Genomic DNA, 20,411 nt, shown 5'->3' with positions numbered 1-20,411 from the left:
TTGTTCGTTTTCGGGTTTCATATTTTAACACGACAGAGTTTTATGCCGGGATACACAGAGATTTGACTGACGTCATATCCGCCACAAAAATGACGCCAGTACACCTTTGCCGAAGCTACTCGCCAGCAGGACGACGCTCGCCAAGCACACCCACAAGACAGCCGCCGGCCAGCAAATCATGCGCAGCTGCAGATTTCGCTGCACATCTCACTTTCGTGTTTTAGTAATTCCTATGACAGAGGAATCAACCACAGTTTTTTCGGGGGGTGTTATACGCCACCGGCAAAACAATAAAAAGAAGGAGAGCCTTCACACAACATCTTAGTCCTTTTTCTGCTCTAATAAAGCCAATTGGATAGTTGTTTTGTTCACTGTAATACCTACTAAAATAGGAGTACACACAGGGATCTGAGGAACCATTTTTATCGAGAAACCAACGCTCTTATTTTCGTTTTTATCTATATTTAACGATTCGGCGTGGACGTAATGTGGGAGAAAAAACCTTTGAAGGAGGGAGGAAATGCAGAACTTCGAAAATTTCGGGAGAGTGTTCGAGGGTGTAGCTTTCCGCGACACCCTCCCACACGGCCACACGGCCGGTCGCCCGATTCCTGGGGCTGAACACGAACGACTGCCACGAGCGCGAGGGGCGAGCTGGGCCCGTGATGCCGTGCCCGTGCGAGCCGCACCTTCATTATCATTCATACACACCTCTCGCCGCCAACATGCGAAGCTCCAGCAGGAGAAAGAAACTACTAGGCGTTAGACGACCACAGTAGGTGCCATCATGTCCTATAGGCAAACGGGTAGTCGAGGGCAGCAGTACAAAGTATAGGGGTAGCCCGCGGCGACGGGAATTCAGGAGCCAAAGGGAAACAAAAGTATTTGTAGCGCTGATACTGGCGTGACATTTCGCCCCGCACACTGAGTTCACCCACGCAGTCGAGGATGTTCAAGTATACGAATCAGCACACAACCTTCATCAGAATTCAGGATCTCTCTAAGGGCCACACGAGCAAGGCATTTAGCTTCGCGCGCCCGACGACGGCATGACGTAGTTGAATTCCGTTCTTGAGCTCCAAATTTGGGAAGTTTGGGGCAGCAGAAATGTCAGGATCCCCACACCACGAAGTATTACACAGTCCACTCGCTCATAAGTCGCATACCGGTGTAGTTCAGCCAGCCGCGGATGATACGCTGCTGCGTAGCTAATCAGAGCACCAGGCACCGCAGGGACAATCCACTTGCCGTTATCTTGTTCAACTTGTGCGTCAAGCTTCCTTCACGGCTACGGCATCCTCTTCACAATCCTCATTGAAGATGTTGGCCTAGGTGATAGTGTAGTTGCGCGGGTCATCCTGGTCGGGGCTGGCACGATGATGCTGGGTACGTTGATAGCTGCCCTTGTCGCCTCCTGGCCTGCCGTAGCCACCGGGGTCATACGTAAATCCCGCCTGCTTGGTGCAAATTCTTCGGTTAGCGAGCTGCGTCGTCTGAACCTTGTATGCCCTTCCGTAGCCAGCGAAATTTACCGTCGGGTGTAGCTGGTCGCCTGCGGTCACTTGTCGTGAGCTGCAACGCGGATCAGGATGGCGAGCTGCGCCGCAGTGCCTCAGGGACGACGATCGAAGCAGCAGATAGGGGAGCTTCCAGGACCCTTCCGGGGGCCGTCGAGCGCGGCCATTGAAGCTGCCGGGTGCCCTTTCACGAGCTATCCGAAACCAGGTTGATTTGACAGTTCACGCGATGCAAATCGGGACGCCGGTGCGCCGATCAGAGATGGAGACACCAGCAGGCATTAACGCCAGCGGAGGTGCCAGTGGAAATGCCAGAGCCGGGGGAACCACGGCCGCCGCCTTTCAAGTGGCAACAGCGCCCGCTCGCGACGGTCAGCCACGCGGTGTTTCAGCAGGGAACGTCGACGACCGGCCGCGACGTCCGAACAGCCGAAGAAAATCAGGTTGGGCGGGTCCGGGTCGGCTGCTTCCTTGCACATCGTAGTCACCGGGTCCTTTGAGAGGTTGGTTTCTTGGGCGTCTGCGAGGACGACTGCGATGCTGCTAGGTACACCCAGTTCTCCCTCAAGGGAACCTGGCGCGCCTTCCGCCAGTTGTTCAGGGCGATCAGAGTCCTCGCGAGCTGCGCGGACGTGTAGGTCGCAGACTCGCGGCCCACACGCAGAGTACACGTACGCAACATTGTCGACCACCACGGTTCTCCTGCTGTCACCGGTGAGCGCCGCGGTCTTGCCGTGCCAAGTGACGGGGAAATCGGGGCAAGGCGCTGGCTACTATGAACAACCAGGGAAGGAACCGCGGAGGGTCTGGCGAAGTATACCTGAGAGCGGATGAAGGTGACCTTTTCGTGGTATCCATAGCTAGTGAAGAAGTCACCTTCTAACTTGTTTAAATCGATGGTCTCCTGGACGCGCTAGTCAAGACCCTTCATTTCCCCATACTTACTGTTGAGGGCACGCAGGTACGAGTGGATCTGCTCGATTCGGTGCGTCTGGATCCAGTAGCAGCGATTCAATTCCAGCTACGCCCTTTGTGACGCCTTGCCTCACGAAGTCACGGTGGCGGCGTAGCTCCTCCATGGCAGACGGCAGAGATGCCGTGCGACCGGGTGGCTCCGGCACGAGCACGAGCGGCGAGCAGAGCTCGAGGATGAGGCTTCCCGAATCAGCTCGAACCAAAGGAATCCCGACCCTAGTGTACCTCGGCGCATGCGCCCCGTGAAGTCGAGTCTGCTCGTGGTTCGATCTCCCGGGTTTCGGCACCAGAATGTTCAGGAACAGGACCCAAGGCCATGGCTCTGCTAAAGACGTGCTTTGATCTCCCCTTCCTTCTCTACTAGTTCATGATTATGATCATGCCCCCCTTTGCAAGCCCTCTTTGTCCTTTTCCGCAGCAGAGTGTTCTGACACCCAAACACCCCACTGGCTACACCTCTGGCTCCTGAGTACGTAAATTGGACATGAAGACAAAATATAACTTTGTCCAACCTGAAAGAGCCGGCCTTGGGTAACTCAATCAGCTCCACTCCGACCACGAATGACGTTTTGTTTTACTTAAAAGAACGCAAGAAATGTGTTTAAAAATAGGCTGGCGATTACGATACTCTTTAATGCGATATTTGGGCGCAGCAGCAGTGCGCTGACGCGGCACTCACTCATGGGTCCTCTCGACGGCAATTATGGTGAGCCTCTGCGTCGGCGGCGCGAAGTGAGTCTCAGGAAGGAACCCCGAATTGCGCCTCAAGCGAACGCACATCATAGTCACGCGCATGCCCCCCTCACGTGTTCGCCAAGCATCGTGTAGTCGAGCGCCTCGTTCAGGCACAGCATGCTGTCCCCTCCCCTACGCCACCGCACACTTTCGGAGAGCACTAGCTCGCGCCGCCACGGCGAACCGCTCTCCCCTCCCAATTTCGCGGCACTCTCCTCCTTTGCTCTCTTTCACTCGTCGGTCTTCCCATCGTTCGCTCGGTCCCGACGACGCCGACGCGGCTGAGCTCAGGGACGGGCGGCAAAGGGCTGCTCCCTAAAAAATAGTGCCCTTCCACCCAGTGAAGAGGGATGACCTGCGAGGCTGGACGCAGTAAAAGGCGTGGTTCGCGGCAATATGTATTGATATGAACTCTATAACTACGCTTCCGGATGAGAGTACCTGCAGTAGTTGTGCGTTCACCACTACATAAACTGGCACAAAGCATAAAAGCGTGAAGATGTTTCTCTTTCATCCTATAAACAGCAAATCGTTGCCTCTAGAAACCAAGCTCTAGCGCTAACTGTCATTCCGCGGTGTTTTCCGCGCTTTGCTGTACGTCGTAGATGCGGTCGTAGATTTTTTCGTAGATGCGTCGGATGATGGATATTTCGTCGACCAGAGCCTGGGTCACCATCTGCACGAATGCGAGCAGTATGACGAACACTAGGCACGTTCCCGTGATGATGGTGACGTTTTCGCGCATGAAGCGGTGCGTGGCGTCGATGCAGTTGGCCGTGTGGACAGTGAACCAGGCGTCGTAGTCGGTCTTGTTCAGCACGCCGTGTCCGCAGCTCAAATTCGCCACCTGTGCGGGTGACATTTTTTTTTTATTTTAGGCCACTGTAATGGTCGCCAGACTTGGCCCCTAGCGCCCGACAGCGCAAGCGACAGGAAACGAAGCAACCACAAATGCCTCAATACAGGCCTCAAATAACATGCCTCAAATAAATACAAATATACATACAAACTTTTAGCATAATAACAAACAAAAACATTGCGTACTACAGAGATATATAACTGAACGTAGATACACGTTTTTTGCGCTACAGAATAATATATATTAATATAGAACCAGAATAAAATAAAATTACCGTGCAATCACACCGCTTTTGCGAAGGAAACGAGAATAGAGTACACATATACACAAAATAACACGAAAATGAAAAAAAAATTCTTGCACTTTATGGAGAAAATACATTTTTGTTTTCCGTCTAAAAGTGGCTACCGAGAAAGTGCGTTCAATCGTGCCAAACAGTACAGGATGACTGTTCAGGAGATCAGAAATTTGCCGTTTAAGTGTTTGGGTGCCATAATTCGTTGTAACACGTTCCCAGCAGCAATGAGCCACCGCGGCAGGTATATTTGACTACAGATGTCACAATTTCTACGGCCTTATGTAGAACAGTTCAACTTCTCCTTTACGAAATTTGATTTTTTTATTTCTACCGGTTGCCCATAGGCTTAAAGCAGTCTAGATTTTACAAAGTTCTCAATTTAATGGAGTCATTCACGGGAAAAGGGTGTAAACGCATAATAATAATAATCATCATCCTCTCTCGGCGGAGCGCGGGGTCGGTTAAGGCGGAACCGGGCTGTTTACGGACCATGACTGAGCAGTCGATGCCTGTTAACCAATGTGAAACCTATATCAACAGACCCGGAAGGGTCACAAAAAACTTTTCATATTTCTCTATATTTTCCTTTTTGTTCATTTTTACATTTTTGTTGCTTCCATTTTATGTTTGCTTGATTTACTGGTTGTGGTTTTACGTTCGGGAATTAATTTATTCTAATTTCAAACAAGAATACTAGCTCCCGCTAAATCAATATTTTTAGCAACACAGCTGCGTTGGGTGCCCGCAATCACTCTCTCAAACTATCGGCAGCGATAATATACGCGCGTCAACACCGCAGCGCGTCCTGAAATTCAGTAAGGACGCCTCATAACAAGAACACACTCTGAAAGGCAAGCTGTTTAGCTGTTTTAACGCCATTCACAGTGCACAAAACCTTGCAATTTCCAATAGGGCGCGAAAGCGTTTTTAAAAAATTCACCACCCCTTCCTAACGAAAGGTGAGAGAAGCGCAGAATCTACGAGTGCGTATACATACTTCGCCGAAATCGCGTCCAGTCAAGCGTCAAACCTTCAAGGACCCAAATCGCAAACGAAGAAGGAACCCATGCGACGATTTCCAGCGCACTCAGTAGACGCATCTACGAACGATCTAAATGTGTACCGATACGTGGTTGATGAGATGAAGGTATACATTTGTACAGGGTGTTGCGACGATAATTGGAACACTTTAAAAAATTTTCCTGAGCGAACCACCGCTCTGTTCGCGCTCAAACTTGCCGCGAAGGTCGCAATTTGTGGTCTATTTCATTTGATACCGGGAGCAACGATAGTACTTACCTGTGTATTCTGAAAATAAATAAAAACGATTTTCGCCTACGGGAAAATGGCGGCTGATTTGGACGTGCGAGCCAGCGCAAGTTGATGTTGGAACGACGGAACCACATGCAGAGTGAAACGCATGTTTGGGATTCACGTACGGAGCCAAACGGTGCAGCAGACGATCAGAAAATGCACCTAGAAATGAGCTAACAGACGATCAGAAAACCCGGTTTTCGGGCTCGCACGTCCAAATCGCCGCCATTTTCCCATAGGCGAAAATCGTATTTATTTATTTTCAGAATACACAGGTAATTACCATCGTTGTTCCCGGTGTCAAACAAAATAGACCCCAAAATGCGACCTTCGTGGCAAGTTGGAGCGCGAACAGAGCGGCGGTTCGCTCAGGAAAAATTTTAAAAGTGTTCCAATTATCGTCGCAACACACTGTATACTCCTTCAAGATCGATGGCGTGTATTGTCTTATCTAGGACCGTTCCTTTTTCGCGATTTCCGAGTAACCATTTTGACACAATTGAGGCCGGTTTCACGCAAGCGCCGTGTGTCCGGAGATCTCATCAGAGGTTTTCGGTCGACCAACCGGTATATGGCGAAATGCAGTAGTTTTTGACAGAACGCCATCGGTCCCACTAAAATGCTCTCGCTTTAAAAGTTAATCTCAGGCCACGAGCGTACACCCATTCTGCATTTAAATGCATGTTGCTAGATTGTGCAAATGGTAGTACTGCTGCCTCGCCTCATCGGTGCTGTTCCGCTTGCAGCACGAGTAAGGAACTGAACAGCGCTCGCTGCTGGGATTGGATCGCGAGCAGTTGAAGTACATGTTGTTGTTCCAGTCACGGAAGCTCCTCTGGGTCAGCCCGCAGCACTGGAGGTCCATCTGCGAAAAAAGGTGGCAATAGCTAAATTCGAGAACAGAAAAAACTACGTTGAAGCTGTGGCAGCGCAAATTGATGACGCCGCTAGAATCAGGTAATAAGCGTGAAATTTCGAACCAGTAGTCCCGTCACGTCACTGCTCTCACAGCCTTACCCAACAGCATAATTAACAACTTATAAAATGATAATTGTGCGCAGAATTAGGTGGTGCACGAACGCAGGCACTGTTTTCAGTAAAAAAAAACTCACTGATTTTTTTGCCATTCACGCACGCACTCGCATTATGGCCTGCTCAGTCTGCTGAAAACATTTGGACAAGAGCATATTCTCGGGTTGCGCACTAAACTGACAGCGCCACTTCTGTCTAAGCTAAAAAAAAAAAAGCTTAAGAGTGTCCCACTTTTGTATGTCTCATAATCTGCACCCATTCCAAATTCGTAATGCATGATTAGCTCCACACATTTACACAAACGCACACCTTCTGTCTATTGAAAGAATGTCTATTGAAAGTGCGCTGCAGTCGTCTCACGTTCAGGTCGTTGAAGCGCATTGTTTGGCTAGTTTACGCATCATGATTTCAACTGCGCGAGAAAAAAAACACTGAACGATGCACGCGGGCCATGAGGTGCGCCGTAGTGGATGGCTCCGGGTTAACTTTGACCACCTGGTGATCTTGAACGTGCACCGAAATCTGGAAGCACGGGTGTATTTGCTTTTCGCCTCCATCTGAAAAGCGGCCACCGCGACCGGAAGACACTACATAAAAGCAAAAAACTGTGGTTGGTTCCTCTGTCATAGAAATCGGTAAAACATGAAAGTGAAATGTGCAGCCAAATCTGCAGCTGATCATGTTTTGCGGGTCGGCAGCGTTCTTGTGGCTGTGCTCGGAGAGCGAGGTCCTCCTGGCGGGTCGCTTCAGCAAAGGTGTACTGGCGTCACTTCCGTGACGGATATGACGTCAGTGAAATCTTGGGGTACACGGCCATAAAACACTTTTGTGTATAAATATAAACCCGAAAACGAACAACCCTAAGTATAACGTAACCAGCCGCGGTGGCTCAGTGGCTAAGGCGTTGCGCTGCTGAGCACGAGGTTGCGGGTTCGATTCCCGGCCGCGGCGGCCGCTTTTCTGATGGAGGCGAAAAGCAAAAACGCCCGTGTGTACGAGATTTCGGCGCACGTTAAAGATCCCCAGGTGGTCAAAATTAATCCGGAGCCCTCCACTACGGCGCGCCTCATCGCCTGCGTTGCGTCGGCGCATTAAACCCTACAATCAATCAATCAATCAATAAGTATAACGTACTCTTTAGTGCTAAAGGTTGCTTCCCCGCATGAATGCACTGCGTGCAGGGGTGCACCCTTCGCAGGCCGCTTGCTTCATTGTACTGGCGTCACTTCCGTGACGAATATGACGTAAATGAAATCTTTGTGAATCCCGGAATAAAACACTTTCGTGTTAAAAACCGACAGGACCAATCTGCTGTTGTCCTGTATACATTTCATCGTTATCCAGTGTCTTATCAGGCGCAATCGAAACCATCGCGTCGTTGGTCTAAGAAAGATGCTGAGCAAGCATGCAAGGGCCCCCCGTCGTGCCTGCACGGAGTCGATGAAGTGCTGCAGGTCGGGGCTGTCGCGGTACCGGTCGATGAGGTGCGGGCTGACGGCGGCCCTGAGCATGCGCTTGAGCTGCGACGGCAGGAAGAAGACGAGCAGGCCCACGATGAGGTTGAGCAGCAGCAGCGCCGTGATGAGCGACGAGTAGGCGTTCAGCAGGCACGTGTTCTCGCGCAGAGCGCCCACGCAGCCGCAGAAGGACAGCGCCAACAGGCCGCCGCCCACCGCCATCACGGTCAGCTCCAGCCGAACGATCATCTGGCTGCGGTGGCGAAAGCAGCAGCGCAGTCCTCTGGTTTCTCCCAAAGCATAACTACAAATGTACGATTCCCGACTACCGTAGGAAAGAGGCCGGTGGTGATGGTGGTGGTTAAAAGCAATTATTACAGCTAACACAGGTGTGAGCCGAATAGTGGGGCTGTACGTTCGAGGTGGAGTCCCTATTCCAGGACCCCATAGGTCGAAGCCGCCAACCTGGCCGCCTTAGTGGGGGTCCACATTGCAGGAGGTACTGGCACCGAGTGTCTGGCACAGCAGGGCTGTCCTCTTAAAGCGAAAGCTTTCTTAGTGCGACGGATGAAGTCCCACCAAAAAACTGATGAATTTCCCCATAGACAGATCGGTCGACCGAAAATCTCTGATAAGATCTCTGTACACACGGCGCGTGCGTGAAAGCGGGCTTCCATTTTGTCAAAACGGTTAGTTTAAAATAGCGAATAGGGAATGCTTATAGATACGAAAATACACGCATCAATCATGAAGGAGGAGTGCAATAGTATACATTTATCTCATAAACCACGTATCGGCAGCATTTATATCGTCCGTAGATGCGTGTACTTAGTGCGCGAACAATCGTCGCGCAGGTTAGTTTTTTGTTTGTGATGTGGGTATTGGAAGGTATGACGGTCGATTGGATGCCCTTTCAGCAAAGGTTGGACGCACTTTTAGCGAAGGTTTTGATGCAGGTTTGAGGCACTTTGGATGTTAGAAAGCCTTCGCGCTTCTTTCAACTTACTTTAGCAAGGCATGGTAAATTGTTTCTATCACCCGGCTAGCATCACCAACGCCTGGTTCTTCGGCCCGTAGTGTTACTTCTCAACCTATAACAACAAAGTGTTCAGCCGTGTTCTGTGACGGCTATCTCAGCGCTAGGTGGCAATGTGGGTGGCCTTCCGAGTCCAGAAACCCGCAAGCCTTGCAGCCGTTATTGCGGGAGACGCAGGGTTTACCAACGTCTCTGGAACGTCGTCACCCTCTCTAACTGCTCCAGGGAGCGGGAAGGGGTTGGGTTTGGGTGGTAGGGGAGGGCCACTAGGTGGCCTGTGGTGTTTACATACACATTTTGCATCAGCGATAAAACTATCCAATATTTACGCTCAATCAGGCTTAAGGAATAGTTCTACTGTTTTCACACAGATGAAAGTAATCCAGAGTAAGTGTACGAGAAGCACCTTTGCACGATTAATTTCCAAAAACATTGGCGCAGATTGCACTAGTAGTGCAAGGCTGGAGAAACAGCAGAGCTGGCAGCCCCTTTTCCTTCGTCGGAGACCCAGCTGTCGCACCTCACCTAGATTTCCGAACTTGCCGCTGAAAAGTCTCCATGACTGGCAGGCCCGGATCGTTTTGTCCGCAGCCTTTCACGTCTCTCCCAAAGTGGGCTGCGTTAGCACGCGCTAGGTCTCGCGGCAACCGGCTTCGCGAACTCGGCGTCTGTGCTCCCCACTTCAGGAACGAACGCACGTGAACTGACGTGAAGAACAGCATGCGAGTTATTACGCACCGAACGCTGGCTAGAGAGTTCTCGAAGGTGGAGCTGGCCGACGCCGGGTGCTCCTCACGGGGCGCGCGTTCACGTGCGCTCGGTATTTTTTGTTTGTATTTTTTAACAGCGGAACTGTTTAGCAAATCGCAATTTTTCGTGTCGGCAGTCAAAAATGCCAAGAAACTGCCCAGCGCGCACACGCCAGCGCGGCCCTCGAGGCGGCCGCCCGACACTTAACAAAACCAAGAAAATACCTAACGCTCGTGTGTGCGTGCGATCGCGATGACCTCCCAGAGTCCCCTGCGCACGTCTGTTAAGCCAAACATACCCACCTAGGAGACTGGCCAAAATTGTGGCGACCGCCCGGCAGCAAAACAAAATACCAAGAAAATGCCGAGCGCTCGCAGGTACTTGGTTCGCGGTGACCGCCCAGCGTCCCCGGCGAACTTTTGTCAAGCCAAGCAAAGCCACTTTAGGAGATTGGCCAAGATTAGCCAAAAGAACTCCAGCGTTCGCCGTAATCATGACAACACTAGCTCGGAAAGAGAAAAACACGTCATAGCGTATGCCCCTCCGAGGTGAAATCCAATGACTAACACTTCCCTAAAAAAATGAAGGAAGCTCGCACTTATAGTACCAATGACTGAGTACAAGTCGTTGCTGCAGCGAAGAAAGAACAAATGGGCTTCAATCGCGGACCTAAACCTTCGGGATGGGCGTGAAGGTTGCGTAGAGCTTCGCTACCTTCGAGTCTTGTGCGTTGGTGTGAGCTTCCTTCATTCTTTTCTTTCGTGGTAACGCTGGACGGAGGAACTCGACACTTAAACAGCTCTGCTCTTAAAAGTCACAATCATGTATGCAAAGATATCTCCTTCAGATTTAGGGCAAGGCTTTAGCTGGATGCGAATACCGACCCCATAAAGCGGTTCTACTGGATTCCTGGAAGAAGCACCACGTATCGGGTAATGTGAGACCGAACATGTCAAAGGGAACGAAACAATCTGGATCGGAGGGAGGGTTGACGTGGGTGTTACAAGAGATAGCTTAATTATATTGGACGTGATGCAGGTGTATACATTTAGTGACAGAAATATCACGTATGCTTGTTTCCGAAGACCTACCTGTATGCACGTTACCGCAGTTACTGCACTCTGCACTGGTGCAGTTTTTGGAAAAAAGAGCTCTGCTTAGAAACGACGAAGCATGCATTCGCGATACGGCCTAGCCCCATGACGTAAGGTCGTCATGGAAACGTCAAGGAAATATTCGTGCTCCCTTCAGATGATTCTTTTAAAATGTGCGGACCCGCGTTGCCTTCGTGATGACTTTTTGCCACAAAAACTAATTCGCAAGAATGGTGGCGTATCTGCTCCTCTCGTTGCAAATGTCGACAAAAGACGATAGTCGAGTGGTGTCCCTGCCACGTAAATGCCTCCCTTCTCCTTCCCGCTCGCCTCTCGTGCTGTTCCTCTCCCGTCTCGTTCCTACCAAGGTAACACGCGAGAGGTATGCTCAAGTCAATTTAAATTTACCGCGTTCCACTGCTTCAAATCGGGTGCCTCGACGCCAGCGCGGCCGTATGGCGGAGACGCGCGCGAATCAAGGCTCCCAACTACAACGCTTATAGAACCACGTTGCCCTACTCCACGAGCGTTCCAAGCGGAACGTGGAACCTATCTAGTGGAACCTTTCGTTGGTGTTGCCGTTTGATTTTTTAAATGCCGCCACGTAGCGCGGACAACAGCAGGCGACGGTTTTCTGCAGTTGATGTAGCATTTCATTTGCTATCGCAAAAACGAAGCATCCATGATTTTTTTTTCAAATAAAGGAACACTGCAAATATCAGTTGTGTATTGATTTCTTACTTTATCGTTGCGTAATGTATTGTTCTTGTTCAACAATGTTGACAAGTATGAGCACTGACACCGACTTAGACGTTTAGGTTAGGCTGTGAGTATATATGACTATTGCGCAGCTTCTACTTCACTTTGGCCGGTAGGCTGAATCGAGTCACAGCCAGCCAGCCAGCCAGCCAGCCAGCCAGCCAGACAGACAGACAGACAGACAGATAGACAGACAAACAGACATACAGACAAACAGACATACAGACAGAACAAACTTTCTGTATTTAAGTAGCCCAAAAAAAGACCATAGTCTTTAATAACTTCCATGCAGTGCACTACATGAAGTTCAGTTAAAGCTTCTTTGCTCGAAGACCCGAAATCTCGAAATGGCATACCAGGAACTGCCAGCGTGCCCTCGCCTTTGATGCGCATAACAGGTAGCAAACCCAGATGCCACGAAGGCCATAACCATATAAAAACTTCTTTATGTAAGGCCCGAGGGCTTTTAAAGAGGCCACGAAGACGGCTTTGTCTCTATACAAGTTTGGTTCATTAGAGGACGCCTTTGTCCCTACAAAAACCTTTTTATAGCAAACTTTAATGAAATAATCGAGATATTAAGGAAAGTACATGAAGCAGTGGCGACTCCCCGCCCTCTTTTCGGTGATTTCTCTGTGATGAGTCTTGTTTGTGCGATTGAGACCCGCCTACCTAATCCACCACCAGGAAACACGACGGGTGATTGCCGTGAGGCTTCTAGTTCCGTTATGTTGGTCGTATCATATGAATGCTAACCAGCAGAATTAACACAGTACTTTGATTTTAGTGCTACCCATATAACGCCACACGGGTCCACCTCACGTCCCTGTAGCGCGAAGTTTGAGAGTTTTTTTTTGTATTTTCTGTTTTTTTTTTGCTAAAAAACTATCTTTTGTAGCTGCAAAGGAGCTTACTTAGTTAACAAAGACTAGTTCCTTACGATCGAACAAAGTTGTATTTTAACCTTAACGTAGAAATAAGTGATATTAAATGAAATCGCTAGAGCCGGTACAGCGCCAGCTGACAGCCACTCCCCTATATCTCTAGCATGAAAAGTTATAAGCTTGTCACGACAGCATGTGCTACGAGGCGCGCGCTGTCTCGCGTGTTGTCGGTAGTGCCGGGAGCGTGCCCACCTGTAGATGTTCAAAACAGGCTCCGAGGACACGGGCCGCGAGGTGGCTCTCGTGCCCAAGTAGGCGTACAGGCCGGTGACGATGAGCACGATGCCGATGACCCACAGGACGCAGTTCATCAGGATGAGCGGGTAGCGCACCAGCGGGTTCACGTCCAAGTTCACGGCCGCCTGTTTGCACACCGAGCCGGGGCTGATGGGCGACTGGGGCACCAGAGGCCCGTGCGAGCCAAGGAAGCCATCTGCACGACCCAAGTCCCCGTTTCAACGTCAAAATGCTAGCATAGGATCCATCCATGGCTCTATGTACAACGCACGTTCGTAGGCCACGATATACCGATAGCCACCGTTATCCCCATCGTCCCAATGAACGATTACGCGGGATGCCTAGATTTTTCAAATTGTGAAGGCGAAAACTTGGGTGGCCTTCCAGATGTTGATCTGCTGTTGAACCTCCTGTTGAATTTTGCGGCCGCGTCCGTTCCCACTTGAACGGCCCCTAGCAGGACAGCACCTGTCGAAGCCCGTTCCGCTCGCGAGGCATCGCCGGAGCCTTCTGTACTCCCCCGTCGGCCTCACCTCTCAAGGTGGCTAGTATTGCACCTGCGGCAGCGGCCCACCCTGCCCGGTGCTGCTGTTTCTCCTTCCCGGCACACGCTGCGTCTCCCTTTCTCAAAACCGTCCTTCGACCTTCTTTCGGCGCTGTTGTCTTTCTTTTCATGCGCGCGCTGGACCAATACCTCTACACCCAGCGCGTATCTCAGCTGCAAAGACTTGCCCTCAACCCCACAGGCCGCCACGTTCTTCATAATATAGGCCGCAGCCCGCCCCCTGCTCGTCTGAACCTACAGCAAACCCACCTTCCATTAGGCAAAAACTCAGAACCGCGCTTTTACCCAGGCACATGCACCCGACGTACAGCCAGGCGGGCAGAGAAGCTCGCGTACGCCACCACGAGAAGCGTTACGGTAACGACCCGCATACCCGCAACACGGGTATTAATCGACCATATTTAAGGGAAATCCCCAAGGTGAAGTAACTTTCTATGTAGGAAAGTTTAACATTCACCTGAGTGCAGTCATAAGGCTAGAAAGGAAAGTTATACAGCTTTCTCACAAACTTTGCAGTTCAAGAAAAATCCGTCCTGGTCCAGGATTCGAACCCGGGACCACCGCTTAACCGGAGCAGTAGCTCTACCAACTAAGCTAACCTGAAGACTAGCAGTTTGTAGCGCGAGAGCGAATTGATCAACAACTCGATGTGATGGACAGGTGTTAGTCGACCAGATCAAGGGGAAATCCCCAAGGTGGAGTAAGTTTCTACGAAGGATATTGCACGCTTCTCCTCCCATTCTCCGGCTACGCTAGTCATCCTGGACACTTCTGGCTGCATCCTTACTAAGGCCACTCACCGAAATATGCCTACACCAGAAGGCGAGGCCCTAGCCATCGCCCATGCCATTACTGCACATCAAAATCAGCCTCACTCCACCGTCATTACCGATTCACGGCAGGCCTGACGCCCTAATCAGGCCGGTCTCGCCCCGCAGTAAGCCTTCCCCATGCTATGCTGCCTGCCTCCGGACCTAGCCTAGAAGTCACCATTGTCTGGACTCCTGGCCATGCCAGCCTTGTTGGGAATGAAATGGCTCATACCGCAGCCCGCGATACGCACTACCGGGCGCTTCCAACCTCAAGGACCGACACAGGGTTCCACCGTCCCACCATTGAAGAAACGCTTCCTCCCCTTGATTCCGCCTATGTTTCATACTGCCCCACTGCAGATACGCCCGAATAATATACCCCCGCCCCACTCGTCCCTCCCAACACACCACACCACGCTTTACCGCCGCCTGCAAACTGAAACCTTGCATAATCACCCCATCTTACACCACATCTCGCCATCCCCTTTCCGCTACAACTGCATGCCCGCACTGTCACTATGCCGCTAACCACTTACCACCTTGTTTTCTCTTGTCCTCACCATCCTGTCCCCATCCCATTCCTCAACCCTGTGCAGCGAGAGGCAGAGCTCACCAGCTCAGCACCACAGCGGCAGCAAGCCCTGGTGCAACGAGCTCTGGACGCAGCTCGGATTCGCGGCCTCCTGGACATAGCAGGCTGTGCACATCGTCGTGTGCTCAATAAAAGTTTATTCCTACTCCTGCTCCCGCTTTCTGTACCTCACAGGACGTTTTATGAACCAAACATCTAAGGCGTTCGCCTTACATGACCGGGGCATGGAGGAACGAAAAGATTAGCAGAGGCCGCGACGTAATGTTGGTAATGCTATTATGTCCACCCTCGACCCCAAGAAACCTCAGTTCGGTTGTCTGCTCGGTCTGCTCTTTTCACCCAGTGGGTGTGGATGGATGTTCCAGTGCTATTCGTAAGACTCTGTTCCTGCATAGCCCTCTTCTGTGCGCCAAAATAAAAAAGTGAGAGCTCTCAAACTTCTTCCAATGGGCGGGATGGCCACGGGCCTCTTCCGAGCCTTTCTGTGCTCAAGGCCCGGAGGAGTTTATACATACGTACTATTATGAGCAATATGAAAGGGAACACAGGAACCCGTTAAAAACACTCTCAGACACAGCTATCAGTGATACGCAGCGGCCGCCGTCGGAAACAAGGTGGAAAGGGGGACGCTGTTCTAACAACTGTTCCCATTCCCGCCGTGCGTCTTATCGGCTTTCGGACGACACCATATCATCGGCGAAATTACTTAAGCTGCTGCTTCGTAGAAACGTCAGCGCGGTGGGAGTGCCAACAGTTAGTGGCACAGCGCCCTCCTTTCCCCTTCGTTTTTTACAGCGCCATCCGCGTATCGCTCCGAGTCTGTTTCGAGGCTGTTTGCCACGCGTTCCTGTGTTCCCTTTCATATTGCTCATAATAGTACACAAACCTTGCATTCTTTACCATACCACAAGTCTTGTTAACCAGCCACGGAAACGGGGTACATCCCGAAGATATTATACGGTACAGAGAAATTAGCGTCAGAAATACATGTGCAAGAAACCAAAGCCCCTTTCTTAAGCGAAAGGTGGTGAAAACGTAAACCGGGAAGCCTTCTCCCATGCAAGCTGAGTCAAAGTCCAAAATTCCAACTGTTTCGACCGTGTCGGAATGGCGCACAGTCGGACAGACGTCGGCTTCATATCGCGAGGGACTCAGTTTCGACTCCGACCGCGGGAAGCCTTTTTTTTTTGCCGCGCTTCTAGCGCCTTCGATCACCATCATCATCGTCGTCATCGTCGTCGTTTTGTGGAAGCCATTGTGTAAAGCTGGCTTTCCTGCCGTGCGTTTTCCGCGACTAACGTCGCCATCAGTGATGCCTAGGAAGCTTCGCTTTAAAATAGGTCGGCTCACAGACCTTGAGAATACCGACATCAGTAGTACAACGCGAATTTAGGTTACGTACGATATTCGGACAGTTCTTGTCGAGAACCACGATTTGAATTACCGAGTGCTTGACGTGAATTCCAGTTATATGGCACATCATGCATACAAAGCATGTCACGCATCTAATAAGGGACCTGCCGCGAGGTGTCTCCTGGTGACTACATTTATGGCGAGCCTAGTATGCAACTAAAATACTCCACAAATACCCGTGATATCAAAACCCGGTCAAAGAACAAACTGTTACCCCCATCTTACGAAATTATGACCACAAAACCTTTTTAAGCAGACTCTTAACACAGCCTCAGGACGCGCGCCATTAAATGGTGCCGCAAATTTACCGCACAGAAATTTCCATCGCTGTACCGTTTCGGGATAGCACGTCTCTCCGCGCGCTCAACTAACCTTTTGTCTGGGTTGCAACAGAGACACAAACGATCGTTTTGGCGCCGGCTTCTTCAGCGCCAACGACTCCGAGCTGCTTTGGCTCGACTTCGTCGCCCACCCTAGGCGCGCCTTCTTCGTCGAGGAAAACGCGTCTGTGGTCCGGCACATCCTGCGTTTATAGACACGTACCCAGTCTTTGTGAAAGCCGGACTCAGGTAGGTGTTTACGTTAGGACGTCACCTGGTCAAAGCAACTCCAGCAAAAAAACACCAGGCTGTGCACTTAACGGTACTTACCATGTTTGACTAAAGGAATAAAAGGAGGAGAGGCGTCGTTACTGTTACGAATCCGAAGAAAGTCAGCCCGAACACCAGCCTGGCCTTATAATCTGAATCTAACCTCATCGCCTCCGTGTCCAACATGCGGTGTGCTTGGTGACATCACAACGTTTTTCATGGACGGCCCAGTGCACTAAGAGCCGCCCCGCTTTCACCCTTTGACGAAATACTTGTCCCAAAAAAGACACTTGATCGCTAGGAGGGACATCTTACGCCTCGTCCTGAACATTTTCAAGGATACTAACCTCTGCGATTCTTAATAATTGGCTCGGGTGCCACTCGGTGCCACTCGGGCGGAGAAATTGCCGGCACGCATCGCAAGAGGAGGTCCGCCCGTTTGCTAACTCACTCACTGACTTACTCATTCACTCACCCAGTCACTCACTCACTTACTCACTGACCCACTCACTCACTCACTGACCCACTCACTCACTCCCTCACCCAGTCACTCACTCACTCACTCACTCACTCACTCACTCACTCACTCACTCACTCACTCACTCACTCACTCACTCACTCACTCACTCACTCACCTCACTCACTCACTCACTCACTCACAAGATGCACAGCTTTGTTATAGACGCATAAGGTGCACATAGCTCTGTCTTCCGATCGCGTGGCGTTTAGAGATGGAAGACATGAAATTCCGCAGTTCACACGCTTCATCCTCACCCAGCCCTCCCTCTCGTGACAACACTACGGCATCGCTATGCCCCTATTCTGAAGTCAGCTGGGAAAGAGGAAAACCTGAACAGGACACTAACACATTGAAGCTTTGCAGTTGCATCAGCGTGTCCGAAAAGCATCACAACAATGCAGCAGTGACGACTAGCATCCCAGCATCATGAACACGAAGAACTGTTTGCCAAAATTTACCTGTGATTGCTCGTTGATTGATTGATTGATTGATTGATTGATTGATTGATTGATTGATTGATTGATTGATTGATTGATTGATTGATTGATTGATTGATTGATTGATTGATTGATTGATTGATTGATTGATTGATTGATTGATTGATTGATTGATTGATTGATTGATTGATTGATTGATTGATTGATTGATTGATTGATTGATTGATTGATTGATTGTAGGGTTTAACGCGCCGGCGCTACACAGGCGATGAGGCGCGCCGTAGTGGAGGGCTCCGGATTAATTTTGACCACCTGGGGATCTCGTACACACGGGCGTTTTTTCTTTTCGCCTCCATCAGAAAAGCGGCCGCCGCGGGCGGGAATTGAACCCGCGTCAGCACACCTTAGCCACTGAGGTGATTCTTTGTCTTAACAATTTTATCGGTATACTGCTTTCCCACTAAGAAATACATTTGGGAAATCTACAGCTGCTTTTATGCTGTTCTGAATACACATGGTTTTCTTAGGAACAGCACCTTCCCGGAAAACGGCCACAACTGATGTTTTCACACAAATGCATCCGAAATTTTTACCTTTTACCGCTAAGGGGACTTAATACTGTCCAGAGTTTAATATCATTTATTACTACGGAATATTTCCCACCGAAGTTCTATAACAAATCATCTGACGCTGCGATCCCGAAAACAGCTGCAAAAGGAGTCGTAATCCGAATTGTTTAAAACGAACATTGAAAGAAAATAAAACATTAACAACCCTACATTTCACAGAGCCGATAACTAGGAACAACGCTAAACCACAATTTGAGAGCGGTAGCAATTCAGTATTGCTTCTGTTTGTTACAGAATCCTGCAGTGCCCCCTTACCCACTCCTGCCATTTCTATCAGGTTTGCACCTCCTTCTAAAACTGCCATGCCCGTATCTCCTCGGAAAGATTGTGCCTGGCTCCCCCGCAAACAAAAAAAAAAAAAAAAAAAACGTTCCGGCCGCGCAGACGGCCCCTTGCCTTCAAGCCTAAAATATTTCTAAGGAAACTCTGGCCATTGTCAAGACAGCGATGCGCCGCCCTGCACCTTTTAGCTGTCCTGGACCTAAGTCACCGACTGGGAGATGAATGCTTCTCTCTCTCTATCAATATCTCCAGTCGGGGTGGCACTCTAACTGCGTGCTGTTAATAAGAAAACCAGTTCCCAAAACCTAAACCAGTTCCAGCTAACAATTCGCCGCGAACAAATAAAAGCGAGATGAGATGCGTCTCCTAACCTCCAGGTCCTTGCTGGCGGCCTGCATCTTCTGTTGGTCGTGCTTAAATGCCGTTCGCTTGAGATGCTGATGAATATGCTCCTCGGTAAATGGCACATACCCAAACAGGAGATCGTCCAAACATCAGGGGTATGAAAAAAAGATCTTATTTGTTTACAGGCTCCTCTAATAGGAAATTTAGAGCGGTTGAAAATCCGTTTCGAAACTAAAATCCAAGATAAAAAAAGAGAATTGGGATGACCTAAAACCAAGTACATCAGTGGCAAGATAGGGAAAGTGACTTCCTCCATAAGTTTGCATCGTGAGCACAAACATGAAATTCTCCGTTCTTGCGAACTTCGTTTTTTTTATGGTACTTGTAAAGAAACGCTGTCGTGGAGGGGGGGGGGGGGGGTATCAACAGGGTTTTACTGTACATGTATACCGGGTCCCCCGTTCTCGGAAAAAAAATTAGTAGTTTTCATTTTGTTTGTGTTTGTGGCTGTGCCTATGTGCGTACTGCAACAGCGCCCATGGACAAGCTCCCTGATGCACCACACAAGCGCTGTCGCGTTCTCGCCGTAGCCCTACCGACACATAATTTACAGAACGACTTACGCCGTCGTGTCTTTGCCATCCAGCAACCATGTGTTTCGGAATGAATGTCCACTGTTTCCGCGCATGCGCATTACGAAGGCCTCAAGCTCTAACCGACACTCAGACATGCGGGACGATATGAACGCAGCTGTCGTTGTATAACGGCGCCCTTTGTGATGGCAGAAAGATTTCTTACTTCACAAAACCTGAAACAGCGTGTGATAGCAGGGACACAGCGTTCAGGTATCCCATTATTTATAGTTTTATGAGGTATTGAAGAAGACTCATGTGGAGCATTCGGGCTCTTCAAATACCTTGTTGCAATGCCGTGCTAAACATTTAGCGGTTCACACCCCGGCCGGTTCATGGTTACCGTCACTTCGGTTACTATACCATCTGAAACCTGTTTTTGTGACACCCCAAGCCCGCATGCAAGAGGCTAGTGGCGTGAGATGACCAATACCGCGTCACTTGTTCGTCAGAACCGGATGACTACCATAATTCAATTTGCCACTTGTCTCGTCATAAGCGTACATTATAAGCAGTGTATTCGAGCGGGCTCACGGATGTTGAACAGAAGCTGGCTGAACCCCTGATAGGTTGTCAAACCAGTATTG

General features: G+C 50.0%; 1 protein-coding gene across 1 annotated transcript; it reads right to left on the bottom strand.

Annotated features, from left to right (window-relative positions):
- Positions 1 to 2,268: 2,268 nt before the first annotated feature.
- On the bottom strand, positions 2,269 to 19,245 carry LOC144161791 (tetraspanin-33-like). Its single transcript, XM_077692391.1, has 6 exons — positions 19,219 to 19,245; positions 16,762 to 16,912; positions 12,963 to 13,203; positions 8,158 to 8,440; positions 6,420 to 6,563; positions 2,269 to 4,074 (listed from the first exon to the last, which is right to left on the bottom strand). The coding sequence occupies exons 1-6, from the start codon at positions 19,243 to 19,245 to the stop codon at positions 3,793 to 3,795; spliced, it is 1,128 nt and encodes a 375-aa protein (XP_077548517.1). The 3' UTR covers positions 2,269 to 3,792.
- Between the last annotated feature and the right edge of the window lie 1,166 nt (positions 19,246 to 20,411).

Source organism: Haemaphysalis longicornis, unplaced genomic scaffold (assembly GCF_048455015.1).
Source record: "Haemaphysalis longicornis isolate Haplotype H1 unplaced genomic scaffold, Haemaphysalis longicornis Haplotype H1 scaffold_12, whole genome shotgun sequence".
Lineage (NCBI taxonomy): Eukaryota > Metazoa > Arthropoda > Arachnida > Ixodida > Ixodidae > Haemaphysalis > Haemaphysalis longicornis.
Note: the sequence above shows the minus strand (reverse complement) of the source record. Positions and strands in the feature narration are given on the sequence as shown.